The sequence below is a fragment of the Bos grunniens genome, chromosome 26, assembly GCF_055505025.1.
Source record: "Bos grunniens cultivar Pamir isolate PY7600 chromosome 26, Bosgru_T2T1.0, whole genome shotgun sequence".
NCBI lineage: Eukaryota > Metazoa > Chordata > Mammalia > Artiodactyla > Bovidae > Bos > Bos grunniens.
In genome coordinates, this window is record NC_141190.1 from 22,316,269 (window position 1) to 22,331,417 (window position 15,149).

The 15,149-nt window shown below is 37.5% G+C and overlaps 1 protein-coding gene across 29 annotated transcripts in view; it reads left to right on the top strand.

The window, feature by feature from the left end:
• Positions 1–15,149, top strand: part of BTRC (beta-transducin repeat containing E3 ubiquitin protein ligase) — a 170,371-nt gene that overhangs the window by 26,741 nt on the left and 128,481 nt on the right. For 2 of the 29 annotated variants that reach the window (XM_086377321.1, XM_086377332.1), the window contains exon 2: positions 9,475–9,637. The exons of the other annotated variants lie outside the window; for them this stretch is intronic. In XM_086377321.1, the coding sequence (XP_086233447.1) occupies positions 9,632–9,637 (6 nt within the window). In that variant the 5' untranslated portion in view covers positions 9,475–9,631. The remainder of the gene's footprint in view (positions 1–9,474; positions 9,638–15,149) is intronic. 29 annotated transcript variants of the gene reach the window in all.

Here is a 15,149-nt window from a genome sequence, read left to right on the forward strand (position 1 = left end):
TGTTTTTCTGGAACTCTTTTGCTTTTCCCATGATCCAGCGGATGTTGGCAATTTGATCTCTGGTTCCTCTGCCTTTTCTCAAACCAGCTTGAACATCAGGAAGTTCAAGGTTCACATATTGCTGAAGCCTGGCTTGGAGAATTTTGAGCATTACTTTACGACCCCATGTGCAACTGTGCAGTCGTTTGAGCATTCTTTGGCATTGCCTTTCTTTGGGATTGGAATGAAAACTGACCTTTTCCAGTCCTGTGGCCACTGCTGAGTTTTCCAAATTTGCTGGCATATTGAGTGCAGCACTTTCACAGCATCATCTTTCAGGATTTGGAATAGCTCAACTGGAATTCCATCACCTCCACTAGCTTTGTTCGTAGTGATGCTTTCTAAGGCCCACTTGACTTCACATTCCAGGATGTCTGGCTCTAGGTCAGTGATCACACCATCGTGATTATCTGGGTCATGAAGATCTTTTTTGTACAGGTCTTCTGTGTATTCTTGCCATCTCCTCTTAATATCTTCTGCTTCTGTTAGGTCCATACCATTTCTGTCTTTTATTGAGCTCATCTTTGCATGAAATGTTCCTTTGGTATCTCTGATTTTCTTGAAGAGATCCCTAGTCTTTCCCATTCTGTTGTTTTCCTCTATTTCTTTGCATTGATCGCTGAAGAAGGCTTTCTTATCTCTTCTTGCTATTCTTTGGAACTGTGCATTCAGATGTTTATGTCTTTCCTTTTCTCCTTTGCTTTTCACTTCTCTTCTTTTCACAGCTATTTGTAAGGCCTCCCCAGGCAGGCATTTTGCTTTTTTGCATTTCTTTTCCATGGGAATGGTCTTGATCCCTGTCTCCTGTACAGTGTCACGAACCTCATTCCATAGTTCATCAGGCACTCTATCTATCAGATCTAGGCCCTTAAATCTATTTCTCACTTCCACTGTATAATCATAAGGGATTTGATTTAGGTCATACCTGAATAGTCTAGTGGTTTTTCCTACTTTCTTCAATTTAAGTCTGAATTTGGCAATCAGGAGTTCATGGTCTGAGCCACAGTCAGCTCCTGGTCTTGTTTTTGCTGACTGTATAGAGCTTCTCCATCTTTGGCTGCAAAGAATATAATCAGTCTGATTTCGGTGTTAACCATCTGGTGATGTCCATGTATAGAGTCTTCTCTTGTGTTGTTGGAAGAGGGTGTTTGTTATGACCAGTGCATTTTCTTGGCAAACTCTATTAGTCTTTGCCCTGCTTCATTCCGTATTCCAAGGCCAAATTTGCCTGTTACTCCAGGTGTTTCTTGACTTCCTACTTTTGCATTCCAGTCCCCTATAATGAAAAGGACATCTTTTTTGGGTGTTAGTGTAGGTCTTCATAGAACCGTTCAACTTCCGCTTCTTCAGCGTTACTGGTTGGGGCATAGACTTGGATTACTGTGATATTGAATGGTTTGCCTTGAAAACGAACAGAGATCATTCTGTCATTTTTGAGATTGCATCCAAGTACTGTATTTCGGACTCTTTTGTTGACCATGATGGCCACTCCATTTCTTCTGAGGGATTCCTGCTCGCTGTAGTAGATATAATGGTCATCTGAGTTAAATTCACCCATTCCAGCCCATTTCAGTTCGCTGATTCCTAGAATGTCGACATTCACTCTTGCCATCTCTTGTTTGACCACTTCCAATTTGCCTTGATTCATGGACCTGACATTCCAGGTTCCTATTCAATATTGCTCTTTACAGCATCGGACCTTGCTTCTATCACCAGTCACATCCACAGCTGGGTATTCTTTTTGCTTTGGCTCCATCCCTTCATTCTTTCTGGAGTTATTTCTCCACTGATCTCCAGTAGCATATTGGGCACCTACTGACCTGGGGAGTTTGTCTTTCAGTATCCTATCGTTTTGCCTTTTCATACTGTTCATGGGGTTCTCAAGGCAAGAATACTGAAGTGGTTTGCCATTCCCTTCTCCAGTGGACCACGTTCTGTCAGATCTCTCCACCATGACCCGCCCATATTGGGTTGCCCCACAGGCATGGCTTCATTGAGTTAGACAAGGCTGTGGTCCTAGTGTGATCTTACTGAATAGGATCTCATTAATCTGACTTATCCAAAATTGTGTTATAATGAAAATGGCTATAGGCTGTTTTAAAACTTACTGTGGCATTTATGTTTGTAGGAATTTTCTTCACTTCACTTAATGAAACGCTGATTCCTTAGTTCTGACTGAATGAAATGTCCATCATGGTCATTTTGGGCTTTCAGGACTCAAGTGATCCCTCCATACGTTTCATCAACTTGGTCCTGTTAAGTCTGTGCAATTAGTAAAGCAAGTGGCACATTCGTATGTCATAGAGATAGTGTTGCTTCTACAGAATTTGGCCAGATGGTCCTCCTCCCTTTCTTCCCCTATTAGAAATACTATAAACGTCAGCTTAATAAAAGGATGACCTTAATATTTGCTTCCCAGACTAAATCACAGCCTTGAAGCAGTTATTTCCTTCCAAATAAAAAGTTTAATTTCACGCCCTGATTAGTGCTAGTACATGCAGGTAGATGTGCAGCTAAACTGATCTGCTTTTGCAAATTACTTGCCAGTCAGCAGAGCTATAATTTCTTATGAGTAGTTGGTAGTAAATTATAGTTCTTATTAGTATGTTTTGTGTGTGTGTGTGTGTGTGTGTTTTCAGTATGTGCTTATGAAGAAGGAGTAGGAATCAGTCAACAAACTTTGGCCAGATTAGGATTTGACTAGTAGTTTTTTTCGAAAACTGAAGGGTTGATGAATTTGGACTAACAATTCTAATTAATTATGTAAACTGGTTAGAAAGAGTGAGATCTTATTTTCAGTTGATGTGAAAATGTGCCCAGAATCTTGAAAGAGTGATTCCTGGTGTAAAAGAGTAAAGAAGAAAAATTCTCTTTTGTATTGAGAAATAGAATATATTGTAGTTAACATTTGAGTTTTAAAATTGGAAGGCACTATTGAACTGAATTTTTAACTGCTTAATTGAGGCCATTAAGTTAAAATATTTTTATTTTAAAGTGAGACTTTTATTAAACTTTGATTAAGAAAAAATGCCATCAGTCAGAAGGAGGCAAAGTTCTACTTTTTAATAAGTGGCTCAGTTATTTGCTTTAGCTGAGATATCACTAAATTTGTGTGGGCTTTGTGTCTGGAGGGGTCATATGACTGAAAGCTTCATAACTTTTCTTGTTCATGGATCTCACTGAAAATCTTTTGTATGTCATGAGATAGTCCCCTGGACATACACATGTATATACCTTTTCTACATGATTTCAAGAGGTTCAGACATCCTTGAATCCTATCCATGTGTCCTGATCTAGACTTATTTTAATTTTTACATAATGTATTTTAATTTAAAATTTGTTGTTGATTATCATTTAAACATAACTAGTTGTGACTTTTAATAAGGATGTGACTGTCAGGTCTGAGCTTCATCATAAAATGTCATTTTGAGAAGCTAATGAAATATCGAGTATAGTATTTGGTAGTGTTAGGAAAAATGGTACAGAAATGACTTGACTGGTGGTTATCAAAAATCCTACTGGAATTTCCTGTTCTTAATTTTCTTATTCCCCCAACCACCCAGACAAGCAGTGACAATTTATCCTTGTCTATGATGATGGAATTTTACCTGTCAAGGATATATGGATAGATATACTTAAATCTTTTAATTGCTATCCTACTGATGTTCCCAGGCTCTTTCTACTTTTATCAGTTTTCTTAAAGAAATATCATGACCAAGCAAATTCCCAGCAAGGTCAGTGTGCCCTAGAAAGTGCACGTTACATGTAGATTTGGAATACACTCTTTTCTATCAAGGTGGACCTTAAACACTGTCAGCATGTTTAGTTATTTATACTCTGCAGTTCTCAGAGGGCTGGGAAATATCATTTTCCCTTTTTCTTCATCCTTTTAAGTATCAACACCAGATATCTGTCTGCCTACTTAGCTCATTCAAGAAACAGTGGTTTGCAGTCACTTTAGTAGTCATACACTTTGGGCAAAAGACCTTGTTTGGATTGTAGTCTGACTTCTTGCTTTTATAAATGAGCAAACTGAGACTAAAAGAGGTCATGTAACTTGTTCAAGGTTACAGTTGACTAGAGCCCACATTTCCCTATTCAAACCCCAGTTGGTACTCTTTTGACTCTTTGTTTTGTTTGTGGCTGAGCTTATGTTTCTTCCATTTGATGTGATTGATAGATAAATTGAAGTGTGTTTGTGTGTTTAATCTATGACTTTGTTGTTGTTCAGTTGCTCAGTTGTGTCCAACTCTTTGTGACCCCATGGACACCAGGGGGTCCTTCACTATCTTCCAGAGTTTGCTCACACTCATGTCCATTTAGTCGATGATGCCATCCAACTATCTCATCCTCTATTGCTCCCTTCTCTTCCTGCCCTCAATCTTTCCCAGCATCAGGGTCTTTTCCAGTGAGTTGGCTCTTCACATCAGGTGGCTAAAGTATTGGAGCTTCAGCTGCAGTATCAGTCCTTCCAATGAATATTCAATATTCCAATGACTTTTTTTAAGAAAGCCTTTTCTGTCCTAAGTTTATGAAAATAGTCTCATGTTTTCCACTAGAAGCTTGATTGTTTTGCCTTTTACATTTTAGAATGTTAGTCTCCCTCACTTTAGGATTGATTTTTGTGTTTGTGAGGATGGAATTTCATTTCATTTTTTTCCGTATGGACTTCCAGTGTCCCCCAGCATCATCTACTGAAAGATTATGTATTCTTCTCTGATCTGCAGGGCTGCCTCCATCATAAATCCTGTCCTTACGTGCGTTGGTTTGATTTTGGGTACATTATTCTGTATATTGTTCTCTTTATCCCTGTATCAGTACCATGCAGCCTTAGTCACATAGCTCTATAATAAGCCTTGATATATAGTATTTAACTCTTGATAGAAATCAAAACATGGGGTTATTTTTAAAGTATTTGTTTTTGAATATGTAAAACATGTAGCACAGTACAAAGTTTAAAAAAATACAAAAGGGTATATATAAAGAAATCTCTTTTATCCGTCTTTTTAGCATTTATTTTCCCTCCCCAGAGGCCACCACTTTTTCTTATTTCTTGGAGATTAGTTTAAATTAGATACTTTAAAGAGTTTTTCTAGGACCCACCAAGAAGACACCTACCATGGATTAAATACTAAAATTTGAAAACCTTTGGCTAGGGAAAATGATTTTGGTTTCTGTTTTTTTATGTTTTTTTTTTTGTTTTTAATGTTAAGAGGCAGTAAGTAGTGTATAATGAAAGAGCACTCTCTTGAGCCAGATAATTTAATAAGCATTTGATTCTTAGACAAATGCTGGAGTTTTTTTAGCCTTTAGTTCTGTTTCTTGTCTGCACTTTCTTCCTATTTCTCACCTTGTAAAATGAGGGTAATGATAAATCACACATCCTACTTCATCAAGTCAGTTTGAGGTCTATAGTGTCTACATACAAATTTTAAGATTTTTTGATTTAGTTCTGTGAACAGTGCCATTGGTAATTTGATAAGGACATTGCGTTGAATTTATAGATTGCCTTGGGTAGTATAGTCATTTTAACCATGTAGATTCTTTTAATCCAAGAATATGGTATATCTTCCCCATCTGTTTATATCATCTTCGATTTCTTTCATTAGCATCTTGCAGTTTTCGGAATACAAGTCTCTTGTTTCCTTGTTGTTGTTATTGAGTCACCATGTCGTGTCCAACTCTTGAGACCCCATGGACTGTAGTCCGCCAGGCTCCTCTGTCCATGGGATTTCCCAGGCAAGAATAATAGAGTGAGTTGCCATTTCCTTTTCCAGGGGATTTTCTCCAGGGATCGAACCTCAGTCTCTTGTATTGATAGGCATATTCTTTACCGCTGAGTCACCAGGGAATTTCTTAGTCTCATTTGGTAGGTTTATTCCTTGGTATTTTATTCTTTTTGATGCAGTGGTAAATGGGATTGCTTCTTTAATTTCTGTTTCTGTTGTTAGTATATAGGAATGCAACAGATTCCTGTGTATTAATTTTGTATCCTACAACTTGCAGATTCATTGATGAGCTCTAGTAGTTTTCTGGTACCATCTTTAGGATTTTCTGTGTATATCATGTCATCAGTTTTACTTATTCTTTTCAAATTTGGATTCCTTTTCTATGTTTTCCTTCTCTGATTGCTGTGGCTGTAACTTCCAAAACTATGTTGAATAAAAGTAGCCAGAGTGGGTATCCTTATCTTTTTCCTGAATTAGAGAAAGAAAATGCTTTCAGTTTTTCACCATTGAGTTTGATGTTAGCTATACATTTGTCTTATGTGGCTTTTGTTATGTTGAGGTATGTTCCCTCTATGCCTACTTGCTGGAGAGTTTGTATCATAAATGGGTGTTGAATTTTGAAATGATCATATGGTTTTTATTCTTCAGTTTGTTGATGTGGTGTATCACACTGATGTGTGAATATTGAAAAATTCTTGCATTCCTGGGATAAATCCCACCTGTATGATCCTTTTAATGTATTGTTGAATTTGGATTGCTCGTATTTTGTTGAGGATTTTTGCATGTTCATCAGTGATATTGGCCTGTAGTTTTCTTTTTTGTGTGGTATCTTTGTCTGACTTTTGTATCATAGTGATGGTATCCTCATAGAATGAGTTTAGGACTTTTCCTTCCTCTGTACTTTTTTGGAGTAGTTTCAGAAGGATAGGTGTTGACTCTTCTCTAAGTGTTTGATAGAATTCGCCTGTGAAGCCATCTGGTCCTGGACTTTTGTTTGTTGGGGGTTTTTTAATCACAGTTTCAATTTCAGTACTTATGATTGGTCTGTTCATATTTTCTATTTTGTCCTGGTTCAGTCTTGGGAGTTATTCTTTAACACCATACACAAAAATTAACTCAAAATGGATTAAAGACCTACATATGACTGGATACTATAAAACTCTTAGGGGAAAACATAAGCAGAACACTCTTTGACATAAATCACAGCAATATCTTTTTTGATCCATCTCCCAGAGTAGTTTAAATAAAAATAAAGATTAACAAATGAGACCTAGTTAAACTTAAAAGCTTTTACACAGCAAAGGAAACTACTAACAAAAGACAACCCACAGAATGGGAGAAGATAGTCTCAAATGATGCAACTGATAGGAGATTAGTCTTCAGAATTTACAAACAGCTCATGCAGCTCAATATCCAGAAAATAAACAACCCAATGAAAAAATGAGCAGAAGACCTAAATAGACATTTCTCCAAAGCAGATGGCCAAGAGGCACATGAAAAGATGCTCAACATCACTAATTATTAGAGAAGTGCAAATCACAACTACATTGAGATATCACCTCACAACAGTCAGAATAGTCATCATCAAAAAACTTACAAACAAGGGACTTCCCTGGTGGTCTACTGGCTAAGACTCAGCGCTCCCAATTCAGGGGTCCCAGGTTCAGTCTCTGATTAGGGAACTAGATCCTGCATGCCACAGCTAAAAGATCCTGCATGCCTAAAAGATCCCTCATGCTGCAACTAGAGATTAAAGATCCCCATGCCACACCTGAGACCTGGCACAGCCAAATAAATACATATTTTAAAAATCTACCAAAGTAAATGCTGTAGAGGGTGTGGAGAAAAAGGAACCCTCCTACATTGTTGGTGGGAATGTAAACTGGTACAGCCACTATGGAGAAGAATATGGAGTTCCTTAAAAAACTAAGAATAGAGCTACCACATGATCCAGCAATCCCACTCCTGGGCATTTATCCAGAGAAAAACATGGTCCAAAAGGATACATGGAATGTACCATTGCAGCAGTGTTTACAATAGCCAAGACATGGAAGCAGCCTAAATGTCCATCAACAGATGCATGGATACAGAAGATGTGGTACACATATGCAATGGAATATGAGCCACTAAAAGAAGGAAATAATGCCATTTGCAGCAAGGATAGACCTGGGAATTACCATACTAAGTAAGTCAGAGAAAGATAGATATATGATACCACTTATATGTGGAATCTAAAAAAAAGATAGAAATGAACTTGTTTTTTAATGAGGGAACCAGTGTTTATCTATATTATAAAAATCAGAAAACATTAATTTCTTTTTGAAATTAATTTTAATAAAAGTTTAATTTTTTTCCTGGCATTCCAAAGGATCATCTTACCTACCTCCTGGCGTAATACCTACATCCCACTTTGGAAACCAACTGGTCTAACATAGGAGTAAGATGCCCTTTGGTAGAATTGAGTTCTTTGCCTTTTTTTCACATTCTCTTCAGATTTCATACATCATTGAAAGGCATCTACATAAGAAAACTAATCTTTAAAACAAGCATAGCCAGTGTAGTGCAGACTTCTTATACTGTATATCATATTTTTCTAAAACTAAATGTATGCCCTGGAATCCATACCTAGGTCTTCCTTTATCCCAAGGTTTTAGTAGCTAAATTAAAGGCTTTATAAAGTATGGATTGTTTAGTTGGCAAATAGTTCCATGTCAGTTCTCTGTGGAAAATTAATATTCTTGTAGGGCTAGAGGTGGAGATTGATGACTAAAGATACATTATAATTTCTTACTAAAGAAAGTGATTCTTTGATAACTTTTTTTTTTATAATGTTTTCTTTCAACTTGAAATGGTTCAAATAGCAATAAAATTATTTTAAAGTTTTGGTAATTGGAACTTTCATATCTAATTACCAATGACTGATATAATCAATCTTTAAAAATTAGTACATTATACCTTGGAGTGTAGAAGTACATTTAATTCTCTTGTGTATATATAAAACTCTTACCCTAAAAATCAATCATTTTGGACAGGATGTAACATACTCTTGAGAAGAGTTGGTAGGGGCTTGTTCCAGTAGCCTGCAAGTCCCTAATGGAGTGTGTGGCTAAACATGTCAGATGAGGGCAGGAATAGTAGTTCCACCAGTGAGTTCCAGCAGATGTGACATCAATAGCATAGATCTGAGTGCATGTCGGCTCACAACAGACTGTCCTGATGATGAGGCCAGAGGCTCTCTTTTGAAGGGTATTCTGGATGACTCATAGCTGTTAACAAGAATGCTAGGCCACACATGCACCGGTAATTCACCAGTCCTGTCAACAAAGGGCATCACAAAAATTCAGTCTCAAGATTCCATGATTCCAACAGCATTAGCTCCTAAATTCACATTTTGCTCTATAATAAAATTATATCATCTTGCTTACAGCCTAGGACCTAGTGGCTTCAGCTAATTGAGGAGTCATTGCAAGGTAGCAATTTCTTGGGAGTTTAAGCCTTAGAAGATCTTCCCTGGTGGCTCAGATGGTAAAGTGTCTGTCTACAATGCAGGAGACCCAGGTTCAATCCCTGGGTCGGGAAGTTCTCCTGGAGAAGGAAATGGCAACCCACTCCAGTATTCTTGCCTGGAAAGGAGCCTGGTAGGCTACAGTCCATGGGGTCGCAAGGAGTCGGACATGACTCAGTGACTTCACTTTCACCTTTTCAGGCCTTAGAAAGGAGCATTTTCTCGAGGTTCCCTAATGCTGGGCTGAATGAATCACAAACTGGAATCAAGATTGCTGGGAGAAATATCAACAACCTCAGATATGCAGATTTGATACCTCTCTAATGGCATAAAGTGAAGAGGAAAAAAGAGCCTCTTGATGAAGGTAAAAGAAGGGAGTGGAAAAAAGTTGGCTTAAAACTCAACATTAAAAAAACTAAGATCATGGCATCCAGTCCCATCATTTTGTGGCAAATAGAAGGGGAAAAAGTGGAAGCAGTGACAGATTTTATTTTCTTAGACTCTAAAATCACTGTGGACGGTGACTTCAGCCATGAAATTAAAAGATGCTTGTTCCTTGGAAGGAAAGCTATGACAAACCTCGACAACATTTTAAAAAGCAGAGACGTCACTTTGCCAACAGAGGTTCATACTGTCAAAGCTATAGTTTTTCCAGTAGTCATGAACAGATATGAGAGTTGGACCATAAGGAAGGCTGAGCACAGAAGAATTGATGCTTTTTAACTGTGGTGCTGGAGAAGACTCTTGAGATTCCTTTGGACAGCAGGGAGATCAAACTAGTCAGTCCAGAGGAAATCAACCCTGAATATTCATTGGAAAGACTGATGCTAAAGCTCTATACTTTGACCACCTAATGCAAACAGAAGCCTCATTGTAAAAAACCCTGATGCTGGGAAAGATTGAAGGCAAAAGAAGAGGTGGGAGGCAGAGGATGAGATGGTTAGACAGCATCACTGACTCAGTGGATATGAATTTGAGCAAACTGCAGGAGATAGTGAAGGACAGGGAAACCTGGAGCGCTGTAGTCCTTGGGGTCACAAAGAGTTAGACACGACTTAGTGACTGAACAACAGCAACCAATACTATGGAAAGAAGAAAGCAGAGTTAGAGATGGGCTTTTGTGTATGATTTTAGCCCATTTGTTGGTTTCATTTTCACTTGAGTGTCTATCCAGGTTGCCCAGGATTGGAATCCATTTGGTCCTAGATTCTCTTCTTCTCTGTCCATACCTTTTATGTTGCCATTCCCCCTCTCTCATCCCTCCTCTAAAAATAGTGTAACCACCCTTTTGCTCTAGCTGCTTTTAAAAAAAATTATCATTGTTTTGGGTTTCTCATTTTCCTGTGTGGAAAAGATTCTAAAGAAAAGATCTTGATTCTGTCATTATTTTAGCTCTTTATATTTGCCAACCCTCTCCTCTTTAGTCTTAAAAAAAAACTGACTAAAAACTAAATTGTTAAGCTGTTATTTCAGAATTTGGTAGAGTGGATTTTAAGAAAACAATCATGCTATGATCTTCAGGTTTGGTTAAATAAATCATCTTTTTCAGTTCACTGCAAACTACAAAATTTATTGAATTATCTCAACTGTGATTAAAATTAAAGTGTGTCTCGTTACACTAATATGTGAAAATTAGTTCAATCCTGTAAAAATACCACAATATTATAAATAATCTTTTATATGCCTGTAGGGAACTAAGGGGGAACTTACTAACATTTGCATATTTTCCCCTCAAATAGTAATATTTCCATATTTTGTTTGTAAGCAATAAATATGTATATGTATTCATGGATATTTATATTATGGGCGAGTTTTTTTTTTTTTAGTTGCACTGCTGCACAGCTTGCGGGAATCTTAGTTTCCTAACCAGGGATCAAACGTGTGCCCTTGCAGTAGAAGTGCAGAGTCTGAACCACTGAACCACCAGGGAATCCCCACTATGTGAAAAATTTTAATGTAGCTTAGTCAGCTGATCAAAGGACTTAAAAGATCTGAATTTAGTTATTTAATCTATTAAGTTAAGATAACCTTTTGAATATACAGAGTCCTGTTATTGCAAATGCTGGTACAACGAGGAGTAGTAACAGTTGATAGTTTTTTTTTTAAAAACACACTTATGTCCTGGCATGATGTTCCTAGTAATGGATATGGTGATCCACTAGCCAAAATACTTTAAAAAATTTTTATGTTGCTGTTTAGAACAATAAATGCTTTTCTTTGATCTTTTCTATGGATATCAGTTTTTATAAATACACAATTTATACTATAAGAGAATTTGAACTGTATGAACTTCTTCAGGATTCTATTAGCATAGAAAGCCTTGAATTGAAGGTTAAATTTTTAAATGGCGTTTGCCTAATATAAAGCTCACTACTCCCAGCTCTGGTATTCCTAACAAATGATGTTGGATTACTATGGCAAAGTATTCAGTATAGAACTGTATTCATTCTTGATTGTTCTACTTGGGACAGGTATTAATGGACACTTTACTGTAGCTCATAATTATGATGATATTGCTATCTTTTGCTTCGGTAAGTCTGTATAAAAGTAAGTCACTGCTAATGGTAGATAGTTTTTGGATTTCAGGTTTCAGGTATCGGGGTTTTTTTTTTTTTTGAGGGGGGGTTAAGTTTATTTTTTGTATGATGAAAGTTCCTATCAAAAATAACTCTTCCCTCAAAAGGTTTTAAAATTGGAGTTTTATTGTTTAAATAGCATTTTTATGTAAATTCTGTTGCTTAGTTTCTTTATAGGGAAATCCAGTGTCCTTAAGAATACAATCCTTATTTGATATTTGGCAAAACTAATACAATTATGTAAAGTTTAAAAATAAAATAAAATTAAAAAAAAAAAAGAATACAATCCTTAGAGAAAGTTGTTACATACTGGAGAAAGGCAGAATGATTGTGTTGTTATGGCAACTCAAATGGAGAAAATGAAAACAGCACAGATAAGCTGCATCCTGTTGTCATAGCAGCCATAGTTGTGAAAATGATTAAAGCTGGTCTAGAAAGGATGTATTGCAGCCTAATCCATCGGAAGTAAGTAGTGTGAGAAAGGACAGGGAGAACTGATATTAGACAAAAGTTAAATCCCTCTGGTGCCATAAGTTGCTAGTATCACTCACTGCATGTAGACAGATCTCTGTCCTTTCTAATTATGTTTCAACTCAGTTTTATTGCCTCAGATCATAACAATAGTATGAAGGAGAGAGAAATGAAATAACCATATGAAAAGCTTGTGAATAAAGGGTTTTTTTGGTGTACATTTAAGAAGAAATTGAAGTCACAAAATTTTGTTAACTGAAAGTGGCTTTAAAGGAACAGTAGAATATTTCAGTTTTCTCCTCTCCTTCATTTTTCACCCAATTCTTTATTTTGTTTCTGTATCATTTTAGTCTTAAGTGTTGAAGTGCAACATAAATACCTAATGTTATGGCAGTTTGTCGGAGAAGGCAATGGCACCCGACTCCAGTACTCTTGCCTGGAATATCCCATGGACAGAGGAGCCTGGTGGGCTATAGTCCATGAGGTTGCTGAGTCGGACACGACTGAGCGACTTCCCTTTCACTTTTCACTCTCATGCATTGGAGAAGGAAATGGCAACCCACTCCAGTGTTCTTGCCTGGAGAATCCCAGGGACAGGGGAGCCTGGTAGGAGGCCGTCTATGGGGTCATAGAGAGTTGGACACGACTGAAGCGACTTAGCAGCAGCAGCAGCATGGCAGTTTGTAAAGCATCAAATGTAGCATTGTGACTGCAGGTGAACACATGGGTTTGATGAATGATAAGCATCTTGTAGGTGAAATTTATTTTAGCTATATCCTTCAAACTTTCTCTCTAATCAAAGCTTCTTAATTATTTTAAATGCCATTATTTCTTTCTCAACTTCTACTTGCCCACCGTAGCAAAATATTTCCTCCCAGGGGAGTGGAGACATGTTAGGAATGAAAGCTGTGCTCTTTGTTCAGCATCTGGCTGTTTGCACAGGTTTTTGTGGCAATGGAATCAGCCTCTCTGTGTGAAGAATATTGATCTACTGCTTGGTAGGTACTGTGTAAGAGAAGTATCTCAGTAACAATGTGTTAAAGTGGTTTAAGAGCAGTGTATATTACAAATAAAGTAGAGGAAGATGGAGTTCTGCAAGATTGGACACGTGCTAAAATATCCATAAAACTGAGAGGTTGATCTAAAAACTGTGCTGTTGAAATTCCCGTATTTCTTCCACACTTAATTGCAAATAGTTGAACACTATCTGAGCATGAGTACACGAATGCCATTGCCCTTTTGCTCTTTACTAGAGGTTTTTATTGGAGAAGGTAATGGCAACCCACTCCAGTACTCTTGCCTGGAGAATCCCATTGACGGAGGAGCCTGGTAGGCTACAGTCCATGGGGTCGATAAAAGTTGGACATGACTAAGTGACTTCACTTTCACTTTTCACTTTCATGCATTGGAGGAGGAAATGGCAACCCACTCCAGTGTTCTTACCTGGAGAATCCCAGGGACGGGGGAGCCTGGTGGGCTGCCGTCTATGGGGTCACACAGAGTCGGACACGACTGAAGCGGCTTAGCAGCAGTAGCAGCAAGGAGGGCTGTGATACTTGGTTTGTAGTAGTTGAAATACCATTTGATATCAGGGGATCTTTTCATGAAGAGTTTCCCTCTCATTTAAGAAGAAAGCTCCAGATAGCACTCCCTCCTGATTTCATTGCTATAGCAGACACATCTGTAGAGAAGGGGACGTTCCAGAAGTCCAGTGTGAAGATTTGTCTCCTCTCCCCCTACTTCCCATTCAAACGATTTTACTTTGTGGCTGCTTTTGCTGTTTTTGCCTAGCAAGGGAGAGGTTAGACTGGATTGGTCAAATGGTAGCCAGTCTGCCCTAATATATGGATTATTGACATGATACTGGCCTCTGTTGAGTCATAGCAACTGCTATGAACACATGTATAAATTCCTATTGAAAAAAATGTTGCAAATGCCTTTCATCAAAACGGAAGACTGCTTCAACTTCTCTTTACTCCTCTAGTTGCAACCAAGCTTTTTTTTTCTTTTTCCTCTCTTTTCTCTTTCTCCCTCCCTCCCTTTTTCAGAAATACATAAAATCTAATACTCCCAATGAGGACTCTGCTCATTTGAAGTCGTTGTATAGGCCAACCCCATATCATCAAAAATTGTTGTGTGTGATTCCCAGGCCTTAGTTGGTGGCCTAGTTATTTCAAATAATATTTAATGCAATAAATTCTAGTGCAATAAAGGAATTTGGACAGTACCTTTGAGTTTATTGCAGTGGGATTTGACTTGATTTTAATAAAATAAAATTCCAGTATAGCCAAATAATTTCTTTGTGGCATGATTTAAAAGGTCTTTAAGTACAGGTATAGGAGATTGAGTTTGTAAAACCTGATCTGAGAAAATTGCAGTTTTATTCTTACTGAATAAATGAGCACTTCAAAAATGTAGGAATTCTCCTTACTTAGCATAAGGTGATTTTTAATAATGTAGCAAAGAAAATGTAGGCAAACAACCTTACTTTTTGTACTGTTATGGGGAGAATAAAAATACCACCTGGCTGTATGCATAAATTTGTTTACTAAGTTGGTTGATTTTCTGTAATGGGTATTAAAAATGACTTTTCTGGTACAGAAAACATGTGGTATCTAGGTATTATTATGAGGCTATGCTGCCGTCTATGGGGTCGCACAGAGTTGGACACGACTGAAGCAACTTAGCAGCAGCAGCAGCAGCATGCTGCCTGCTAATGTTGAATATTTTGTGTGATTTTTTTAAAAAGAAAATTTCCTTATTCAAATTCAATAATCTTATGGTTAAGTGAGCCATAGACCAAATATTTAGGACTTATGTTGATACAAA